The sequence below is a fragment of the Ascaphus truei genome, chromosome 3, assembly GCF_040206685.1.
Source record: "Ascaphus truei isolate aAscTru1 chromosome 3, aAscTru1.hap1, whole genome shotgun sequence".
Classification (NCBI taxonomy): domain Eukaryota; kingdom Metazoa; phylum Chordata; class Amphibia; order Anura; family Ascaphidae; genus Ascaphus; species Ascaphus truei.
The window spans coordinates 62028618-62048088 of NC_134485.1; the positions used below are offsets into that span (position 1 = coordinate 62028618).

At 41.4% G+C, this 19471-nt stretch overlaps 1 protein-coding gene across 1 annotated transcript in view; it reads left to right on the forward strand.

Annotated features, from left to right (window-relative positions):
* GRPR (gastrin releasing peptide receptor) overlaps window positions 1-19471 on the forward strand; it is an 81113-nt gene that overhangs the window by 55076 nt on the left and 6566 nt on the right. The window contains exon 2 of the mRNA XM_075593314.1: window positions 9821-10172. Within this exon, the coding sequence (XP_075449429.1) occupies window positions 9821-10172 (352 nt within the window). The remainder of the gene's footprint in view (window positions 1-9820; window positions 10173-19471) is intronic.

Sequence of the window (19471 nt, forward strand, 5' to 3'; positions counted from 1 at the left end):
GTGATGGGTAGTACTACTGTACATGGCTGGTGCTGCTTTCTCTGGAAAGAAAAAAATTGAGCAGTTAGTAGGCAGTTACTGTACTACTGTCAAACTAGTGTATACTGGAACTACTGTATACTCTGACTACTGTTAAATACTATGTACTGTAACCTGATGGCTGGTGCTGCTCTCTCTGTAAAGAAAAAACTGTAACTACTGTATACTCTGACTATTGGGAAAGAAAAAATCTGTGCCATACTTACCTGTATCATACTGTACTTACAATACTACAGCACAGTACTACTTTCCTGATGCTTGCCCATTATGCGCGATGACAATGGGCAACACAGTGGCAATATGGTCTATATATTTATTGCAGCGTTCCACGGTGAGTACATCGTTCCAAAAATTCATTATGCCTTTCAACAACTCGTCCTTTTTGGAGGGTTTCGCCACTTTCCGGATATGGTCCTTCAGCTGATGCCAGTCCATTTCGATCGGATTGAAGTCTGGCGATCTGTTATTGGAAAAAAAGGACAATTAGTTTAAGAGATACAGTACACAGTAAAAACTGTGGTAAACAAATGAGACACGGTTACCGCACTTACTCCGCTGGCGTCTTCACCCAGTTGATACCGCGCTAAAGGATATGCGCTGTTGACGCGGTGTGCTTCGGATCGTTGTCCTGGTAGAAGCGGTGACCATTCAGGAACTCGCGTGTGATGTATTGCACTATCTCAGGGACAATGTTGTCTTGGAAGAAAGCTTTATTCATGATTCCTATAGCAAGAAAAGAAAAGTGCTCGAAAAACTGCACAATAGTACAGTACAGTGCATACAGTAAGGCTACACTAGTAAAGTACAGTGCATAAGGCATTATATTTGATATATTTTACCTTCAAAGATGACAATGCATCCTGGTCCATGCCTAGAGATGGCACCCCACACATGCAGCTTCACGGGGTGTTTTGGCCGCGGCTTCAAAGATATGCGGCCTTTTATGTGGAATGCAAAGCTTGCAAATCTCTCCAGCGACACAGTAGACTCGTCAGTGAAGATGCAATCCTGGAAAGTTTCCCCACTGTCGATCCTTGCCTGGGCCTGGACCACTCTTTTGATTTTGTTTGCGTCCCTTATCATGGGGTAAGCTCTGTAATGACAAGGATGAAATAATTTTAACGGTACAGTACAGTTTCCTAAACAACACTTTTACCTCCTGTACTGTCCAGTACTAACCTCACACGTCCATATTTCCATCCAATGCTGCGTCTCGTCTTCTTTATGCTGGTCTCTGATACAGTGAGATTGTGATTTTCCTGCAGAGTGTATTTGACCTTAATGCACTCCTCTCATCATTCTCCTCACTTATTTTGTCAAGCAGAAGAGTTGTCTCCCTACAATGTAAAGAAAAACATTCCGGTAAGTAAAAAAATTAGAGACAGTAGATCAAGAGGATACAATATATTGTTCTATTAATACAGTATGCAGCAATATCAAACTGTTGAAATATAAATATACAAAATATATATACTGTTGTAATATAAATATAAATATACGAAATATATACACTGTTGTAATATAAATATACAAAATATATACACTGTTGTAATATAAATATACAAAATATATACACTGTTGTAATATAAATATAAATATACAAAATATATACACTGTTGTAATATAAATATAAATATACAAAATATATACACTGTTGTAATATAAATATAAATATACGAAATATATACACTGTTGTAATATAAATATACAAAACATATATACTGTTGTAATATAAAACAAAAATATTAGATACAGTACATTTTTGGATCAAAATTTTTTATCAAAGATTTATAAATATATTTACGCGTTAGTTACCCTTGGTGCCCTTTTGCGTTCTCTGTTTTTTCCGTGTGCATGAAAGCTCACGGTGGTTGCTGGCACAACGAGGCCAGAAGTAGCTAGCCAGCATTGGATAGCAGCAATTCGGTGTCCGCTCGTGTACATCTCCTTAATTCGATGCTGAGATCCTTGGAAATCTTTTTAACAACCATTGCAGTGAGTAGAAAGAAATACAAACACAAGAATGTACACTGGCGACACACTTTATTCGAGCTCGGATAGTCCCACGAATTCGGGTATACCCGGGTGTATTGAGGTTTGTGACTGTTTTCTGCCCGAGTACATTGGGTTATTTTCCAGGCAGGGATTGAAGCATTTTATTCCTGCTGGCTGCAATACTGCACAGTATATATATATATATACTGCATTACAATTCATGAATTTATGCCATCTGGTAGACACGCGAAGCATTGCAGCCTATTAAATCCTAATCATTATCATTTAACAGATCAGCCACCCGTCAGCCAGGCATGAACCCAGGCTGGGAAGGCAAATGCAACGGGGCTTGTCAGAGGTGAGGAGCGGCGCATTCCAGGTATCTGCCAGGTACATACTGGGTATTTGCTCGAATAAAGTGTGTCGGTGCAGTATATTCGATGTTTAGTCGATGTGTATTCAATGTGCAGTGAATCCACAAAATGGATGGTGTTTTTATACGTTAATGACTCACATTAGAGTACGCCCACTTTCAGCACCTGTACCTCGCCGCCATGCATAAAAGGTTACACACTTTGCATAGCCCACCACTCGATGATCTTTATCTGAACTTGCCCTTGTCCAGATACTGTACTGCATTGTGCCACCTACTTCCATGGAGCAACCCCGATTCTACGGACGCAGGAACCCTCTCGCCTCTGCCGTGCCTGTCAGGCAGAAAAAGCGAAAGGCGGTTGCCGTTTCCACGCCAAGGCAAAAGCGACAGGCTAAGGCCAATAAAGAAAACCAAAAGTGGAAAATGATTGGAAATAGACCAATCCAAAAATGCACCATCAGCTCACCAGGTAGAAAGGCTTAAAAACGTTTATTTAAACTACATAAAAATGAGAAAAGGGACAAACAAAATACAAATACAAACACCTCCTATGTGTTTCAGGCTCTAAGAGCCCTTTCTTAAGCCTTTCCACCTGGTGAGCTGATGGTGCATTTTTGGACATTGCGGTCTATTTCCAATCCTTTTCCACTTTTGCATTGCCTTACGATTGGTCAGACGCACTGAGGATCAGAGGTCACGCTATATGGGAGTTGGCATTCATCATTTTCTCCCTTGTGGACCACACGAAGGAGGGGAGCATTTTCCGGACGGACCGGAAGTGCTCTGACGCACTACCGGCACTTGGAAACTCTACACTGTTGATGTGAGGAGGCGCAGCTGATTTCGGGACCATCACGTCTACACTGCCAGCAGGACAGCCGAGTTGAGAGTAAGGAGCGCTGCAAGAGGGATCTACAGAGGTATTCACATTGTTTCTCTGTCACGTTCATATCCCAGGTAGCGGTGTCCATTGGAGCTCCTTTACTGTCTGTTGCTGTCCTCAGTGATTTCTTCTATCAACTAATATATTCGACACCCACGTATTGACTTTCCCTTGTTGCTCACCCCAGTTGTCCATCATACACTGGCGACACACTTTATTCGAGCTCGGCTAGTCCCACGAATACGGGTATACCCGGGTGTATTGAGGTTTGTGACTGTTTTCTGCCCGAGTACATTGAGGTATTTTCCAAGCAGGGATTGAAGCATTTTATTCCCGCTGGCTGCAATACTGCACAGTATATATATATATACTGCATTACAATTCATGAATTTATGCCATCTGGTAGACACGAGAAGCATTGCAGCCTATTAAATCCTAATCATTATCATTTAACAGATCAGCCGCCCGTCAGCCAGGCATGAACCCAGGCTGGGAAGGCAAATGCAACGGGGCTTGTCAGAGGTGAGGAGCGGCGCATTCCAGGTATCTGCCAGGTACATACTGGGTATTTGCTCGAATAAAGTGTGTCGGTGCAGTATTATATTATTATTTCTATGACTCTCTGTTTTTGAGCTTCTACAGTAGTAGCTTTGCCATTGATGACAATAAAGAAAACCTTCTGCTGACCCCAAAGGCTAAGGGTTTTCATAGACGTCAGCCTTATTATGTCAAGAAGATATACGGTGATGTACTCTCGACGCAAAACGATTGGCAGCCAACCCATCGAACCCGCAGACCACCACCCCCCATACGCTTTGACGACTCTGCTGCCGCTGTCCCGGAGGGGGGGAGGAGGAATTGTCAGCTAATGTATTAATACATGCTAAAATAAGAGCACATAAAGAAACATATTTAATTTGGTTTCCCGATAATATATTAAATGGGGTCAGCGTTCCGACGTCCAAATAGTGGTAAAGTCACAATCATGCAAACTAAATGGTCATGCAGCATCGGTCTTTAGACTATTATAGCTGCTGCTAGATTGTGGCTAGAGGGGATAAGGTTCAATGAGAGCCCCTATAATCAGTGGTGTGAAAAATACAGAACACACACTCTGAAAATAGCTGGATGAATATAAATACATCAATTGACTTCCAACCCCCCCTCCCCTCTCCTCCCACACACTTGATGTGGGGAGGGTATACAGAGCTGGTTCTCAAATGAGTAAATAGCGCAAGTTTTTAGTAAGACCCAAGTGAGGTGTCATAAATCTGCTCCGTGAATATAGTAATAAATACAGTCTGAGTGAATTGCCGAGATACTTTTAAACCACAGCTTGTAAGCAATTGGTGGTCCTGAAATGAAGGTCTGTATGTCTGCAGCCAATCATAACAGGAGACAGATAGCTCTAAGTCTGATATTTAGTATCTCTCACAGGAGTACGCTCTAAGTCTCTGTTAATAACAGCAGTGCATATTAAATAAATGCCCTATGGTTGGTATTATTGTGTATATGTAAAACACTACTCTATAGTAATCCTCAATTAGGGATAGAGTAGATGTTACAGCCGTTGATATCGGTAGTGCTAAATTGTAATCAAGCTCAATTGTCCGTAATCAATCAAACCAAGCAGTATGCATGTGCTCTATGAAATAGGTTGGCAAGACCCACCGCCAATTGAGACAGGGGGTATTAGAGCATATAGGTGATATCCGCAATCACAGACACAAAGCATTAGCCAAACACATTAATGGGATACATGGGGGTGATTGCTCCCAACTCGTCTTTAAGGGGACAGATCATATCCCTGAGACCATCAGACATGGTAACTGGGACAGGGAGTTGTTAAAGCGTGAATCTAGATGGATATACACACTGGACACTCTGTCTCCACAGGGGTTAAATGAGGGGTTTGTTTTTACGCCATATAGTCCATCTATTCACTCCTGTTGGGGGTCAATTATTTATATGGCACTTAGTGTATATATAAATCTTTATACACACATCTAACATCTACATTTTGGTTTGATGTGATGGTGATTAGGTACAGTATTCTTATGGTATGGCATGTGGGTTATTAGGTATACCTTATATTAATATTATAATTATAAATATAATTATTTTAAATTATAATTATAATTATAAAATTATATTAATACCCCATTCAAAAACCTCTCTAATTCAATAGATCTTACTACCAAAGGAAAACTTAATGTTCCATCTTAGCCTTATGCTTCATGTCCACCTGGACAAACCATTGTACTCTACTAACAACCTCTTTTTTATATACTAAGCTGCCTCCATCTATAAGGACAAACAACATACCTTATTTGGCTCCTTTTGCCCGCGTACATCAGTGGGACTGTAGCCATAGACGCACCCAACGTTGCTATGGCAACGAGAGGGTATATCAATAGGGACTTCTCAGCAATGTGGGGCCACCTTGAGAAAGCGTCATCTGCCGAGAAACGTACGTCGGTGCGTGTCGCTGTTACGTGGCATCCTCATGTGAATCTGTATAGGGGAGGGCGATTAGAGTTGGTTGTTTCTAGCCTACTGTATATGTTCTATGATTTGGATATACACTATCTTTGTTCTGAGTTATACAGCCACTATCACGGCGCAGTGTTGATCACACGGATATAAAGTTAAACACTGGACGATTGAATTAAAGATCTAGGAGCTTGATTACAATTTAGCGCTACCGATATCAACGGCTGTAATATCTACCCTATCCCTAATTGAGGATTACTACAGCGCAGTGTTTTACATATACACAATAATACCAACCATAGGGCATTTATTTAATAAGATCTTCTGTTATTAACAGGGACTTAGAGCGTACACCTGTGAGCCATATACTAATTATCGGACTGAGAGCTATCTGTCTCTCGGTATGATTTGCTGCAGACATACAGATCTTCATTACAGGTCCACCAATAGCTTACAAGCTGTGGTTTAAAAGTGTCTCGGCAATTCACTCAGACTGTATTTTTCACACCACTGATTAAAGGAACTCTCATTGTTCCTCATCCCCTCTAGTCACAATCTAGCAGAAGCCATATATGTCTAAAGACCGATGCTGCATGACCATTTAGTTTGATGATTGTGACTTTACCACTATTTGGACATCGTAACTCTGACCCCATTTAATCTATTATTGGGAAACAAAAGTAAATTTGTTTCTTTATGTGCTCTTATTTTAGCATATATTTATACATTAGCTGACAATTCCTCCCCTCTCCCCCTTACATGGGTTTAGAGCTCTCTCTACAGGCTCCTTATGCATTGGGAGCAGAGAACTAATCGTGACCATTGTACCAATTATATCAGTGGCTAATTTTGTTCCATATATTTTAACATCATATCTTGGGTTCAATTACAATGATCCTTTGACCCTTCACCGGGATCTGTCACAAGGAGGATTTCTCTTATAGAGAAAACAGCTTTTTTTTGTCTTTGATTATGTTTTGTTTTTGTCCTAATTTATTTTATTATATTATTACCTAATAAAGGTTACATTTTAAATAATTCATATACTGTACTCTGCTATTTAGTGCTGATTATTGGGGCTCTGTCCTTCTTGTTCTTCACAAGATATTGTTCTTTATGCTATATGCTCCTAGCATCTTATCTCACACCTTGACTGTAGCAAGAGCACCTGTCCCCCATCCCCCCTGCTCCCCCCCTCTCACATCTGTTTCGTAGAAACAGAAAAACAGATGTGTCCTACAAAGTTTTTTTAAATATTATTTTACATCTTTTAGCATGAAAATACAAACATACAGTATGTAAGGACGTGAAACAGCAGCTGGTGGATTTGAATCAATACATAAACATGTTGCTAATAATTAACATCATTCTGTACAAGAGATGTATCCAACCTCAGCGTCACATACAACTGTTCTCTCTGTCAAATGAACCTTAATGCCGGGAAGTTCCGAGGAGTATGCTACAGTAACAGGACTGGATTGCACGTTTTATATGCAAAAATAAATGTTAGTGTCATTTAATGAATAAAGTGCTCTCTGATTCATTAGTCTGTTTTAGGTAAGAGAAATGCATTAATAAAAAGGGTAAATGCATGTGACAGTGATGCAACTACTCTAAATGCTTCCGTATACTCAAAGGTACATTTACAAGGTGCTCAAATCTGTGTTGGAGAAAATATGAAAGCATATTGTCCCCAGTAATATGTGTTAGTTCTATGCCGCTTTCTCAATGCCAAAAGATTTGTGTTATGGCAATATTAATATTTGTGTTTCTGTCTTGTGTTGTATCTATCTTTGGAATAACAAACATACTGAAGGTGCAAACATTAATTATAAGTGTGTTATTATTTTAGATCTGGTTCCAACACTGCTTGCTAGTACATTTACAGCTAAGTACAACTAATGATTACATAAACAATGCAGGAGATTTATTGTTTTCATTCTTTCCACTGGATATTATTACAGTAAGATGTTATGTTAAGCTAATAAATGGACTAACATTCTAATTACTAAATACATTCTTACTGAAGAACAGTTATTCTTTCAGTAACATGCAGTTTACTAACAGCAGCAATCCATACTGATTGTTTTATTCGTTATTTATATTAAACTTAAGGGCCTACCAATGCAGAATCACTGCTGTCTTGCCGCTGGGAGCCCTCCTCTTCGGGAGTCACTCATATTTAACCTGTTAGTATTCTTAGGCTGCGGTCCCAGTCATCACTGTGACACGCGCGCCCGGCGGGGGTGGGGGGGGGGCGTGCACAGCGCTAATCGCGATCTGCGGTCTTCAGGAGAGAAGGAGAGGCGTGCGCTGTGGCAGTCACTGGGACCGCAGCCTTAGGAGCTTATATTGGCTGCAGACACGGAATGGCCATATTGAAAGGACAAGAAATTAGTTTGCAATTAAAGATGCAGCTGCAGCTGTCTCTTTTCCTGTAATACTCATCCCCTGGTTTGCTGGCTATACAGGAACATACTGTAGCAAACAGTGGTAACTGATAAATAAAATGGTCTGCAACAGTATTCCCAAGATCATGGGGTCACTGAGTGTAAGACCAGGTATATTACTGTAAGAACATCCCCAGGAAAGGAAGGGGACTTGCTTTGCTACTAATTTAGGACCATGGATTAAAGTCTTGCAAAACTGGTACAAATATTAACTAGGCCAAATAAACGACAACAGATTGATCAAGAGAAAAAATACCATTGACAACAATTGGACTTTTTCTTTAACAATCAGATGTATCTTTTTGCATCTTTTGTCATACCATTCTGCAATTGAGAGACAATATTAATAAACTACTAGCTGTACCCGGCGAAACATATGCCCATCTAGCAGATCTTAAAGGTTATTAATTAAACATTACTCTTTGTTTTTACCCCTCCCGGTAATGCCTGGCTGTCTTTTCTCCCCACCTTACTCTGTCCTCCATCATGCCCTGCTCCTCTTTGCACTCTCTCCTCTCCACTCTTGCAATCCCTGCCTTACTGTGTCTGCTTCTCTCTGTGCACACTACACTCACTCCTCTTCTACGCATCTCATCTGTCTCCTCCTCTCCTTGCTGCCTCTGTTTCTTCCCCCTATGCACCTTACTTTCTGTCCTCACCTCTTTGCACTCCTTCCTTCTCCATGTGCACACTGCCCTCTATTCCTTCCTCCTCTTCATCCATCTGTCTCTTCATCTTTTTCTGTCTCTCTCTGCACCCTCCTCTCCTTGCTCTCTCTCTCTCTCTGTTTCTCCTCCCATCCTTGCTGTATCCTCTCTATAATGCCCTGCTCCTCTTTGCACTCCCTGCCTTACTGTGTTTGCTCCTCTCGGTGCACACTAAATTCCCTACTCTCCTACTCATCTCATCTGTTTCCTCCTATCCTGTCTTTCTGTCTCCGCCTCTCTTTATTGTCTCTCTCTCAACTCCCCTCCTTGATTGTCTCTACTCCCCTCCTTGCTGTATCCCCTCCATCATGCACTCTCTCCTCCCCTATCTTTGCACTCCACTGTGTCTGCTCCTATCTGTTCACACTACACTCCCTCCTATCCTACTTATCTATCTCCTCTTCTTCCTGCTGTCTATCTGTTTCCTCCTCCTGCTCACCTTGCTGTTTCTCCTTCCCTCTCTTTGCACTCCCTCCTGCCCCAAGTGCACACTGTTCTACATTCCCTCCTTGTCATCCATTTGTCTCCTACTCTACTTGCTGTCTCTATCTGTCTCCTCCTCTCCTTGATTTCTCACGCTCTCTCTGTCTCCTCCCCTCCTTGTTCCTCTCCATGAGGAGGCACTCCGGTTGTTGCTTAGCAACCCTGTAACAGCTAAACCTTTGTACGGAAACATACCTAAGCCTTCGATAGATAGATAGATAGATAGATAGATAGATAGATAGATAGATAGATAGATAGGACATAAAGTTCTTACCTGTCATTCTGCAATAAGTGTAATAATCTTCTATTTATTGCAATGTTAGATGCAGTGCATTGCGTGATGACTAACTGGCCATGGATTAATTAATAATGTGCTTTTTGTTTCTCCTCCTAGATATACAGCAATAGTAAGGCCAATGGATATTCAAGCCAACAATGCTTTGACCAAGATTTGTATAAAAGCTGCACTCATTTGGATATTGTCCATGACTCTTGCCATACCAGAAGCTGTGTTTTCGGACTTACATCCTTTTTATGAACATGAAACCAACAAAACCTTTGTCAGCTGTGCCCCTTACCCACACTCAGATGGACTGCATCCAAGAATCCATTCAATGACATCATTTTTAATCTTCTACGTCATTCCTCTTTCTATTATTTCCGTTTATTACTATTTTATTGCCAAAAATTTGATCCGGAGCGCATACAACATGCCGGTGGAAGGAAATGTACATGTTAGAAGACAGGTATGATTGTAATATTTACTAACAATGCATCACACCTGCAATGAGGTCATTATTTGTCAGCAAAGAAAGCATTAATAGACATTTTATTTAACCTTTTACTGCCAGAGACATTGCAGGACACCTGGCAGCAAAATGGTTAATGTCTTTACTTTAAAACAAAGATGAAGATTAGTAGAGGCTCAACGGAGATTGCAAAAAAAAAAAAACGAATTTATTTAGGCAGGATTATCCAACGTTTTGGCCATCTAGGCAACCTTTATCAAGGAATGGCATTCATTGACGAAGGCTGCCTAGATAGCCAAAATGTTGGATAACTCTGGATAAATACATTTAGCACCGGTATAAGTATCAGCTATTATATATTTTATTGGTGTGCAGCATATACCATTGACATATATTTACTTATGAAACACTTTACTGCTGTCAATAAAGCTTTATTTGTACACTGCTCTATGACTTGGATTTACTAAGATCTGATAAGAGGTATTGCAGCTCAGTCCCATGCTAACTGCAATTTAAATCAATATAATTCAAGGCAATATCCCTTATCGGAGCTTAGTGAATCTTTCTGAATAATGCATACTGTTATGAAAGGAACAGGTTGAGTATGTCATTGTCAATGTCCAAACCCTTGAAGAAGAAGAAAAGGGGAAGATGTAACAAGATAGTTTTCGCTACAAATAGTATAATATTCCAATTGCCTCCTTCTTAGCTTCCGTCCATGTACATACAGTAGCACTTCACAGCAGTAATACATGCAATAATATAACAGGAGACATCATGGGAATACAGATGCAGCGGCCATTATTTTAAGAAATCACAGCGCCGTTTTCGTGTGCGCTGCTGTACTCCATGCGGCATGAACGTGGCCAATCGCCCAAGGCACACGTGTTTATTGCGGTTGCTTTGTTTGAATTTCATGGATTGTGTGCAATTAAATGCTATGAAATGAATGAATTGTAATGTGTTCAGTACTGTGCTACTGTGTCAATTTCAGAATTTTCAGAACACTAAAATGCGATTTTCTGCACTCGCCTGCACTCGCGTCTAAAGGCGGTACGGTTGGAAGAAATCCCGCGCCATGACATGGGTATTCTGAGGTATACACCGCGTGATTTGTTAAAATAAATGGCCGCTGCATCTGTAAGTGCTTCAGACAAAAAAAGCAAACATTTGGAAATGCCCCGAAGAGCTTACATTGAAATGGTTACACTAACACATGTAGAAAATAAAAAATAAAAAACAATAGGTAGCGCTAACACTAATATATATCAAAACAAATGCTATCAGAATAAATTAAATATACATAAAAAGTGTAGCAGCCTAGATACACCTCTGACCCCTAGTCAGACAATAGTAATGGTACTGGATGGGTATCAATGGCGCTAAGCACATAAAATAAGGTGAATGATTAAAGTAAATAATGGAATATACAACCAGATATGATGGAGAGAAGATCTCAGCCGGCGTGAATCAAACATGAAAAAAGAAAAAGAAATACATAGTGTGATACTGTTAAGACACTAATAAACAAACATATAAACAAACAGACAAACAAAAAATGGCAATGTTGCTGAACCACACACTAGACTAAAAAGGTATATTTAATATATTATAAAAACATACAGTACAATAATGCACAAATGGACAAAGTGTAGGGCCCAATCGATATCTAGCGGAATTGCCCGCTTACCGAAGCCAAGATGTAAAACCGCAGTGGATATATTAGAGAGTATCCCCTCTCACAGTGGCTGGCACAGCTCCCAGATGTATAACCGGTAGGCGCCGCGTGTAGATGTTTGTAATGGAGGACGCATACATCCACGCTGTAGCAGGGGCAGGAAAACACTGTCTGGTGTTGAAGCAGTACGGGCATGCGCAGAGGCGCCCGACACAGTGTAGATGGTATCTCCAAATCCCCTGCTTCTTGCGGTCGCGTGTGCTCCAAAGGCGGCAAATTCAAAAGATGCTTTCGGTCACAAAGCCTCACGGCAGGGCTGGCAATGGGTAACGGCAGCTGATGGCAACGCAGGGATAACGGGGACCACCCAACGCGTTTCGGAAGCTGCTGCCTCCTTCCTCAGGGGTAAATTGAAACTTTACCCCTGAGGAAGGAGGCAGCAGCTTCCGAAACGCGTTGGGTGGTCCCCGTTATCCCTGCGTTGCCATCAGCTGCCGTTACCCATTGCCAGCCCTGCCGTGAGGCTTTGTGACCGAAAGCATCTTTTGAATTTGCCGCCTTTGGAGCACACGCGACCGCAAGAAGCAGGGGATTTGGAGATACCATCTACACTGTGTCGGGCGCCTCTGCGCATGCCCGTACTGCTTCAACACCAGACAGTGTTTTCCTGCCCCTGCTACAGCGTGGATGTATGCGTCCTCCATTACAAACATCTACACGCGGCGCCTACCGGTTATACATCTGGGAGCTGTGCCAGCCACTGTGAGAGGGGATACTCTCTAATATATCCACTGCGGTTTTACATCTTGGCTTCGGTAAGCGGGCAATTCGGCTAGATATCGATTGGGCCCTACACTTTGTCCATTTGTGCATTATTGTACTGTATGTTTTTATAATATATTAAATATACCTTTTTAGTCTAGTGTGTGGTTCAGCAACATTGCCATTTTTTGTTTGTCTGTTTGTTTATATGTTTGTTTATTAGTGTCTTAACAGTATCACACTATGTATTTCTTTTTCTTTTTTTCATGTTTGATTCACGCCGGCTGAGATCTTCTCTCCATCATATCTGGTTGTATATTCCATTATTTACTTTAATCATTCACCTTATTTTATGTGTTTAGCGCCATTGATACCCATCCAGTACCATGTAGAAAATGGTGCTACAGTATGGATCAAAAAACTTACCTTCCTCCTTACTTTACATCACCACCAATATCATGATTACTTTTCACTCCTGATATACAAACCAATAACATATGGTACACAAAGAGTTAACTGGAAATAAGTTGAGTGATTACGTGATTTTACAAAACATACAGTACCATTCGTTTTTTTTTAAATATATTTGTTGTGTGCCAGCTGGCAATATGTGAACCTTCTGTGTCTGTCCTCTGAATACCAGGAAACTACAGGCTCTTAAGTCCTACCTGGGGGAAGTTTGCACCAGTGTATTCCTATTTAGGAAAATAGTACAAATGAGCCAGTTGGCAAAGGACAGAAGTTTACGGACTTGTTCCTCATCTGTACTGGATTAACTGAGTCAGAAGCAATTTATAGAAAAGGGAAAATGTGCAATGACTAGACAAGTTTTATATCTTCCAGCAGTAAAAAAAAGACAGTTATACGTTTTCAAGTTACAGTACTCTTCTCAGAATTCTGGATATGAAACTTTATTAATTTGGAAACCTCTCAGTAGTTTATGTTGTTGTGTAACTATAACACAACTATCCCACCCGGCTGTATAGGGATAGGGTGTACATGAATAACAATGTACTGTATGTGGTGCCCTGTGACCTGCTCATTGGAGTGTTAACTCAGTGGTAAACCTCTTATCTTAAGGGTCTTCTTTACGTGGGCTCAGGCCAAGGCTGTTTGGAGTGGAGTGCTGGAGGAAATACAAGAGAGGGCGCCAGAAACTTTTAACTTGGTGGTGTTTATTAAGCACAAGAACAACAGTCTTTAGAGTTCATGCACAGGATCTTGTGAGTACAGTACATCAATATGAAACAGGACAGGTTTAAGGTGAACCTCATTGAATAGTGCATTCTGCCTCTCCCCCTTCAGACAGGAGTTCCAAGCAGGCAATGGAGAAACAAGGACCTCACGCCTTTCATTGAACGCAGAGTATGGTGTCCACCACTTCCACGCAAGAGAGCCTCTTTGGTTACCTAGATGTAAGACCCTGCATCTCAGGAAGCTCATCCCTGTATGTTGCAACAAGGCCACAAGGGTTTTCCAGTGTTCTAACCTGCCTGGTTTATCCAGCTTCCAGCTGGAGCTGCTTGGGTGTATTGCCTGGGGTCCCCCAATCATAGAAAGATCCACGCAGGGAACTCTGTGGTCCCTCTCCCCCTGTATTTTGCTGCTTGTAAAAAGATTGGCCTTGCATATAGAAAAACAAAAAGAACGATTCCTGCGCTCCTACCAATTAGGCTAAAATATAATAGTGATCTAATTAGTAAGGGTTATTTAGTTAAACCCTTTAACCAAAGCATTATAAGCCGACAGCCACGCACGTCACGGCATAACCAAATTTGTAGGTACCAACACTGAATATATGTAATTATGGTCCCATGGACTAGTGAAAAATGTGAGAAGGCACAGCAAACTCATTCTTTTAGTTTTTCTATATGTAAGGCCAATCTTTTTACCAGCAGCAACCTTCTAAAGGGAGGATGTATTAAATCATACAACTTATCATTCATATTGTACCGCTATTGTTAGAGGCAAAAAAGTAGCTCATATCTAACTACAGAAAGGTTACAACAGAAATGTCAACGTGGCATGTTAGAGACTACAGTTGAGTTAAAAAAAATTATCATTTTCATAAAATTGTAATGGTGCCTATTTTTGAGAGTTCCAGTAAAAATAATTCTTCAACATATATACTTAACAACTACAATAAAATAATGCTGGATTAATTTCACATGTACTGTAAGTATGTGAGTAAAGTAAAAAAGAAAGAGAGGACATTTACTGTATGCAAGAAAACATTTTGGGGGCTGTAACTGGGACGTACCGATGCAGCGGCCGTTATTGAAACCCTTCACGCGGTGTATACCTCGGAATACCCACGTCATGGCGCGGGGTTTCTTCCAACCGTACCACCTTTAGACGCGAGTGCAGAAAATGGCTTTTTAGTGTTCTGGCTTTTAAACACTTGAAATTGACACCGTAGTACAGTACTGTACACATTGCAATTCATTCATTTCATTGCATATAATTGCACACAATCCATGAAATTCAAACAAAGCAACCGCGATAAACACGTGTGCCTGGGGCGATTGGCAGCGTTAATGCCGCGTGGAGTAAAGCAGCGCACACGAAAACGGCGCCAGGATTTGTTCGAATAACGGCCACTGCATCTGTATCCCTGTTGAAGAAACTGCCTAAAAATCCAACAGGGAGCTGGTTAAGTGCTGTCAGGCAATTGACCAGACTCCACCTGCCTAATGAGAGCTCTGTGAAAGAGTGAAAAACGCTTTGCAGCGCTCACCATACTGGCTGCCTACAGAGGAATGAAAACTCGTCGGCTAAATAGCCAGAATAAAGCAGCCTGCCTTCTCCAATCCGTTTGGAGAATGCCACATCAAAGAAAGAATTATGAACATTTGAAACAGTGTGTAATTTTGCTCCAGTCAAATGTTAGGAAGGATCTGCGGCAAATATACTACAAGAAACATGAAGGAAGCTGCTGGTGTGATTCAATCCAGATATAGGTTTTACATCACAACCAACAAGCTGTGCGTTGCTATAAGCGCACCTGCAATGCGATCTCAGTACTACGATTGTCTTTCCAGACAAGTCAAGAAAGAAGAACCGAATTACGACTGAGGATCGCAATACCAATACAGTCATGCTACTGTGGCCTCGTGGTAAAGATACAGTCTTTGGCTAGATTGAGGCAAAACTGTTTTGGTGTTCACACCTCTACAGGTACAACACTAGGTAACTACCAAACTGAGATGCGACGGGAGTCAATCGGTCTGGACAAAAACTCCGCCCAACTTGAACCACCCGTGGATATGGCTACAGAACCCAATGCAGGTGGTCACCCTAAATTCAGGGAAGAAAGGATCGCCTGATGCAGGGGAGAACTCATGACTAACCGGTCCGAAAAAATACTGTGCGTGGAAAAAGTCTTCCTCGAGCAACAGAAGAGTGCGGAGCTCAAGCATTTTCTTGACGAGACATTATTGGCCTGGAGAAAGGGCTCCAATACCAGTGGGACTGAGGTTTTCTTCCTCCATCCACTCTAATTCGAGCCACAGAGATCTAGAATGAGAGTTGAAGGATGGGCTTTGGCCGTGGTATGCCCGAGCTTCCCACAAACAGGGAGGTAAGTAACAGGGACTTATCCCTGTAGAAGAAACTGCCTCTAAATCCAGCATGGACCTGGTTAAGTGCAGTCAGGCATTTGACCAGTCTCCACCTGCCTAATGAGAGCTCTGTGAAAGAGTGTCATGTGAGTCACAGGAAAGAGATTTTCCTCAGTATACCAGGGTGCTGATAAGAGGAAAGAGGTCTTGAGTGCACCAAAGGACTGGGCATTGAAAACAAGACAGAAGGGGACCAGACCTCTTTTCCTGGACACAGGACCCAGGAACCTGCCAGAGGCTGGACCCACCAACACACCAAGACACCTGGACCTGAAGGGCAACTGCTTTAAAGTACTGCTGAGACTTTGGCGGTGGTATACTGGTTATGGGCTTTCCCCACTCCCAGTCTTACAGATAGGGACTGGGGAGTGAGATAGCCCTTACACAGGGATAGGTGTTTGTTGTTTTATGTATATTTTGTTTGCTGTGTTATTTAAAGGAACAGGCAATAAAGCCTTATATTTTCACCCTAAAAACGGTCTCCATTTTGCGTACCTCTGCACACATCTCTTCCAGGGGCCTGTGTCACTGCACCTTTGAACATCTTGATAACATTTGTTTCAAAAATAAGAAAAGCAACATGTAAAATGTTTGATGTCAATTCAATGTAGCACTGCCTGGAAAGCATAAACCTAGATTATAAAGAAAAAGCAATATTTTGCAACTACTGTAAAAATGCCTTCATTTCTACATAGCTTTACCAACATTATTAAAAGAGCAGCATCAGCAGCTAAACTGATATTGAATTCTGTTAGGGAATGTAATGAGTGTGAGTGAAAGTGAGTTTGTTGCTACAGTATAATCCCATCTCAAGTGCTTCAAGATAATGAACAGATTAGAGTTAATGTGTCATTAAATCTAAGATCAAAGTTTAGAATTCAAAGTAAATAAATGTATGTATATGCTTCAAACTACTGTACAGTACCTGTGCATGATGTGACCTACATTATTGTACTGTACATTGTGTTTTAACCTTTTATATGGCATGTATCATAAAAATAGAAGAGATTAGGGGGAAATTTATTTTTGTACAGTAGTTGAAACATTGTGGAAATTCCCAAACCTTGTACAGCTGAAGCCTGTTATAAAGTGGTCTTTGGGGTCTACAGAATGAGACCACGTTATAACCGGGATCGCGTAAATTTCTCTGCTGTGCAAGGATTTACCGGCATCTCCTCTCTCCACTCCCTAGACTTTCGAGTGCCACAACACACACAAACTTTTTTTTCTTTAAACATTCAATACTTTATTGCTAACAGACACATACCCCTACACCATTTGGGAGTTCAGTATAAATAAATACATTTTATATAATACACATGCAGGAATCGAACTCAGGACTGTCCATTTGCTATACCAATTCCTTACTTACTAGACATCTCCTCGGAGTCCACAGCACGGGTTTTGTTTTATCATAGTAACTCTTTTTACTGTTATGGGGCAGTTCAGCGCAAGAGAGCCATATGTGTTAGCCATGGGTCCCATATATTATTGAAGGAGGAGGTAGACCTCTTCAGAAAAACAGATAGTCTCTCCATCTCCATCACCTCCTGCACCCTTTTTATTATTGTTTGTTTAGAAGGGGGAGACACTTTCTTCCAGGCAGCTGCCACCGCACATCTAGCCGCCGTAAGTATGAAGGAGACTAATTTTCCTGTTGGTCGGTCCAGTGTCTCTAAGGGTCTGGCCAGCAGGTAGGTCAGCGGGTCAATGGGTATTGTGAGGTCTGTGACTTCTCTTATTAAATTTTGTGTAGTTTCCCAGTACTTCTGAATTTCCGGACATGTCCACCAAATATGGGCCATGTCCCCCTTTTGACCGCAGCCACTCCAGCACAGATCGGAGGCCAGAGGGTAGATTTGATTTATTCTAACTGGAGTGAGATACCAGCGAAATAATATTTTGTATATATTTTCTTTGATTGTGGTAAATATAGAGGTTCCTGATGCATTTTCCCAAATACTATCCCAATAGTTTCGGTCTATAACTATATCCAATTCTGCTGCCCAATGAGTCGTGTGCGGGGGCTTCTATGGCCCTCTCTAGTTCTGCACAAATTTGCGTTATTAGACCTTTCTGGTGAGCTGTTTCTCTGCAGAGCCGCTCGAAACCTGTGAGAGGGGGAAATTCCAACGTTGGGGATAATGTTTGAATGAAGTGTCGAATTTGTAGGTACTTGAAGATGTTCAGCCCTACTATTTCATATTTGGTTTGTAAGTTTTGATAGCTCAGGAACTCCCCAAAGCTCAAGAGGTCGGCAATCACTCTGATATTTTTGGTTTGGAATTGCTCAAATTGTCTGGCTCACAGCCAGGAGGGAATTTCGGATTTTTATGAATTGGTGTAAATTGGGATTGTGGTGTTGTGAGCTTATATTTGAGTTTGCTTTTCGTCCAGGTCTCCCATGTGTGTCTCATTGGGCCTAGTTTGAATTTACTATTCTGCATGTCTTCCTTGCTCAGGGACCAAAGGCAGGCCGGCAGTGAAGGCGTCCCGGCATAATGTGTTTCTATATCCAGCCAACAATATTGATTTGGGTTAGCGTTCCAGACTACCACCTGTCGCAATTGGGCGGCCAGGTAGTATCTTGTGATGTCTGGGACTCCCATTCCTCCTCTCCCCCTTGAGGCCAAGAGAACTGTTCTGGAGACTCTGGGTTTTTTTCCCTGCCAAATAAAGTGGAAGATTTGTTTTTGGATGTTTTTCAATTCTGAGCCAGGGATGTGGACCGGGAGAATCTGGAAGTAGTATAATAATCTAGGGAGTATATTCATTTTAACCGAGACCATTCTCCCGATCCATGATATCTGATATCCTCCCCATTTCTCCAAATCCTGTTTGATTTTATGGAACAAGGTCGGATAGTTGTGTTGATATAAGGATTGGTAAGTCCTCGATATCTTAACTCCCAAGTATTTGATACAGGAGGAACTCCAACGGTAATTAAAGTTTAGTTTGAGGAGTTTCACCTCTGGCAGACTTAGGTTCAGGGCTTCTGATTTGTCATTGTTTATTTTATATCCTGAGATTTTCCCAAAATCTCTGAGTTCTTTTTGAAGGTTGGGTAGGGAGATTTGGGGTTTGGAAATGGTTAAGATGACATCATATGCGAATATGGATATTTTATGCTGCCTGTGTCCAATTTCTATTCCCTGGATGTCTTTATTGAGTCGTATTGCCGACGTCAGTGGTTCTATCGTTAGCGCAAAGAGGAGCGGAGATAGGGGGCATCCCTG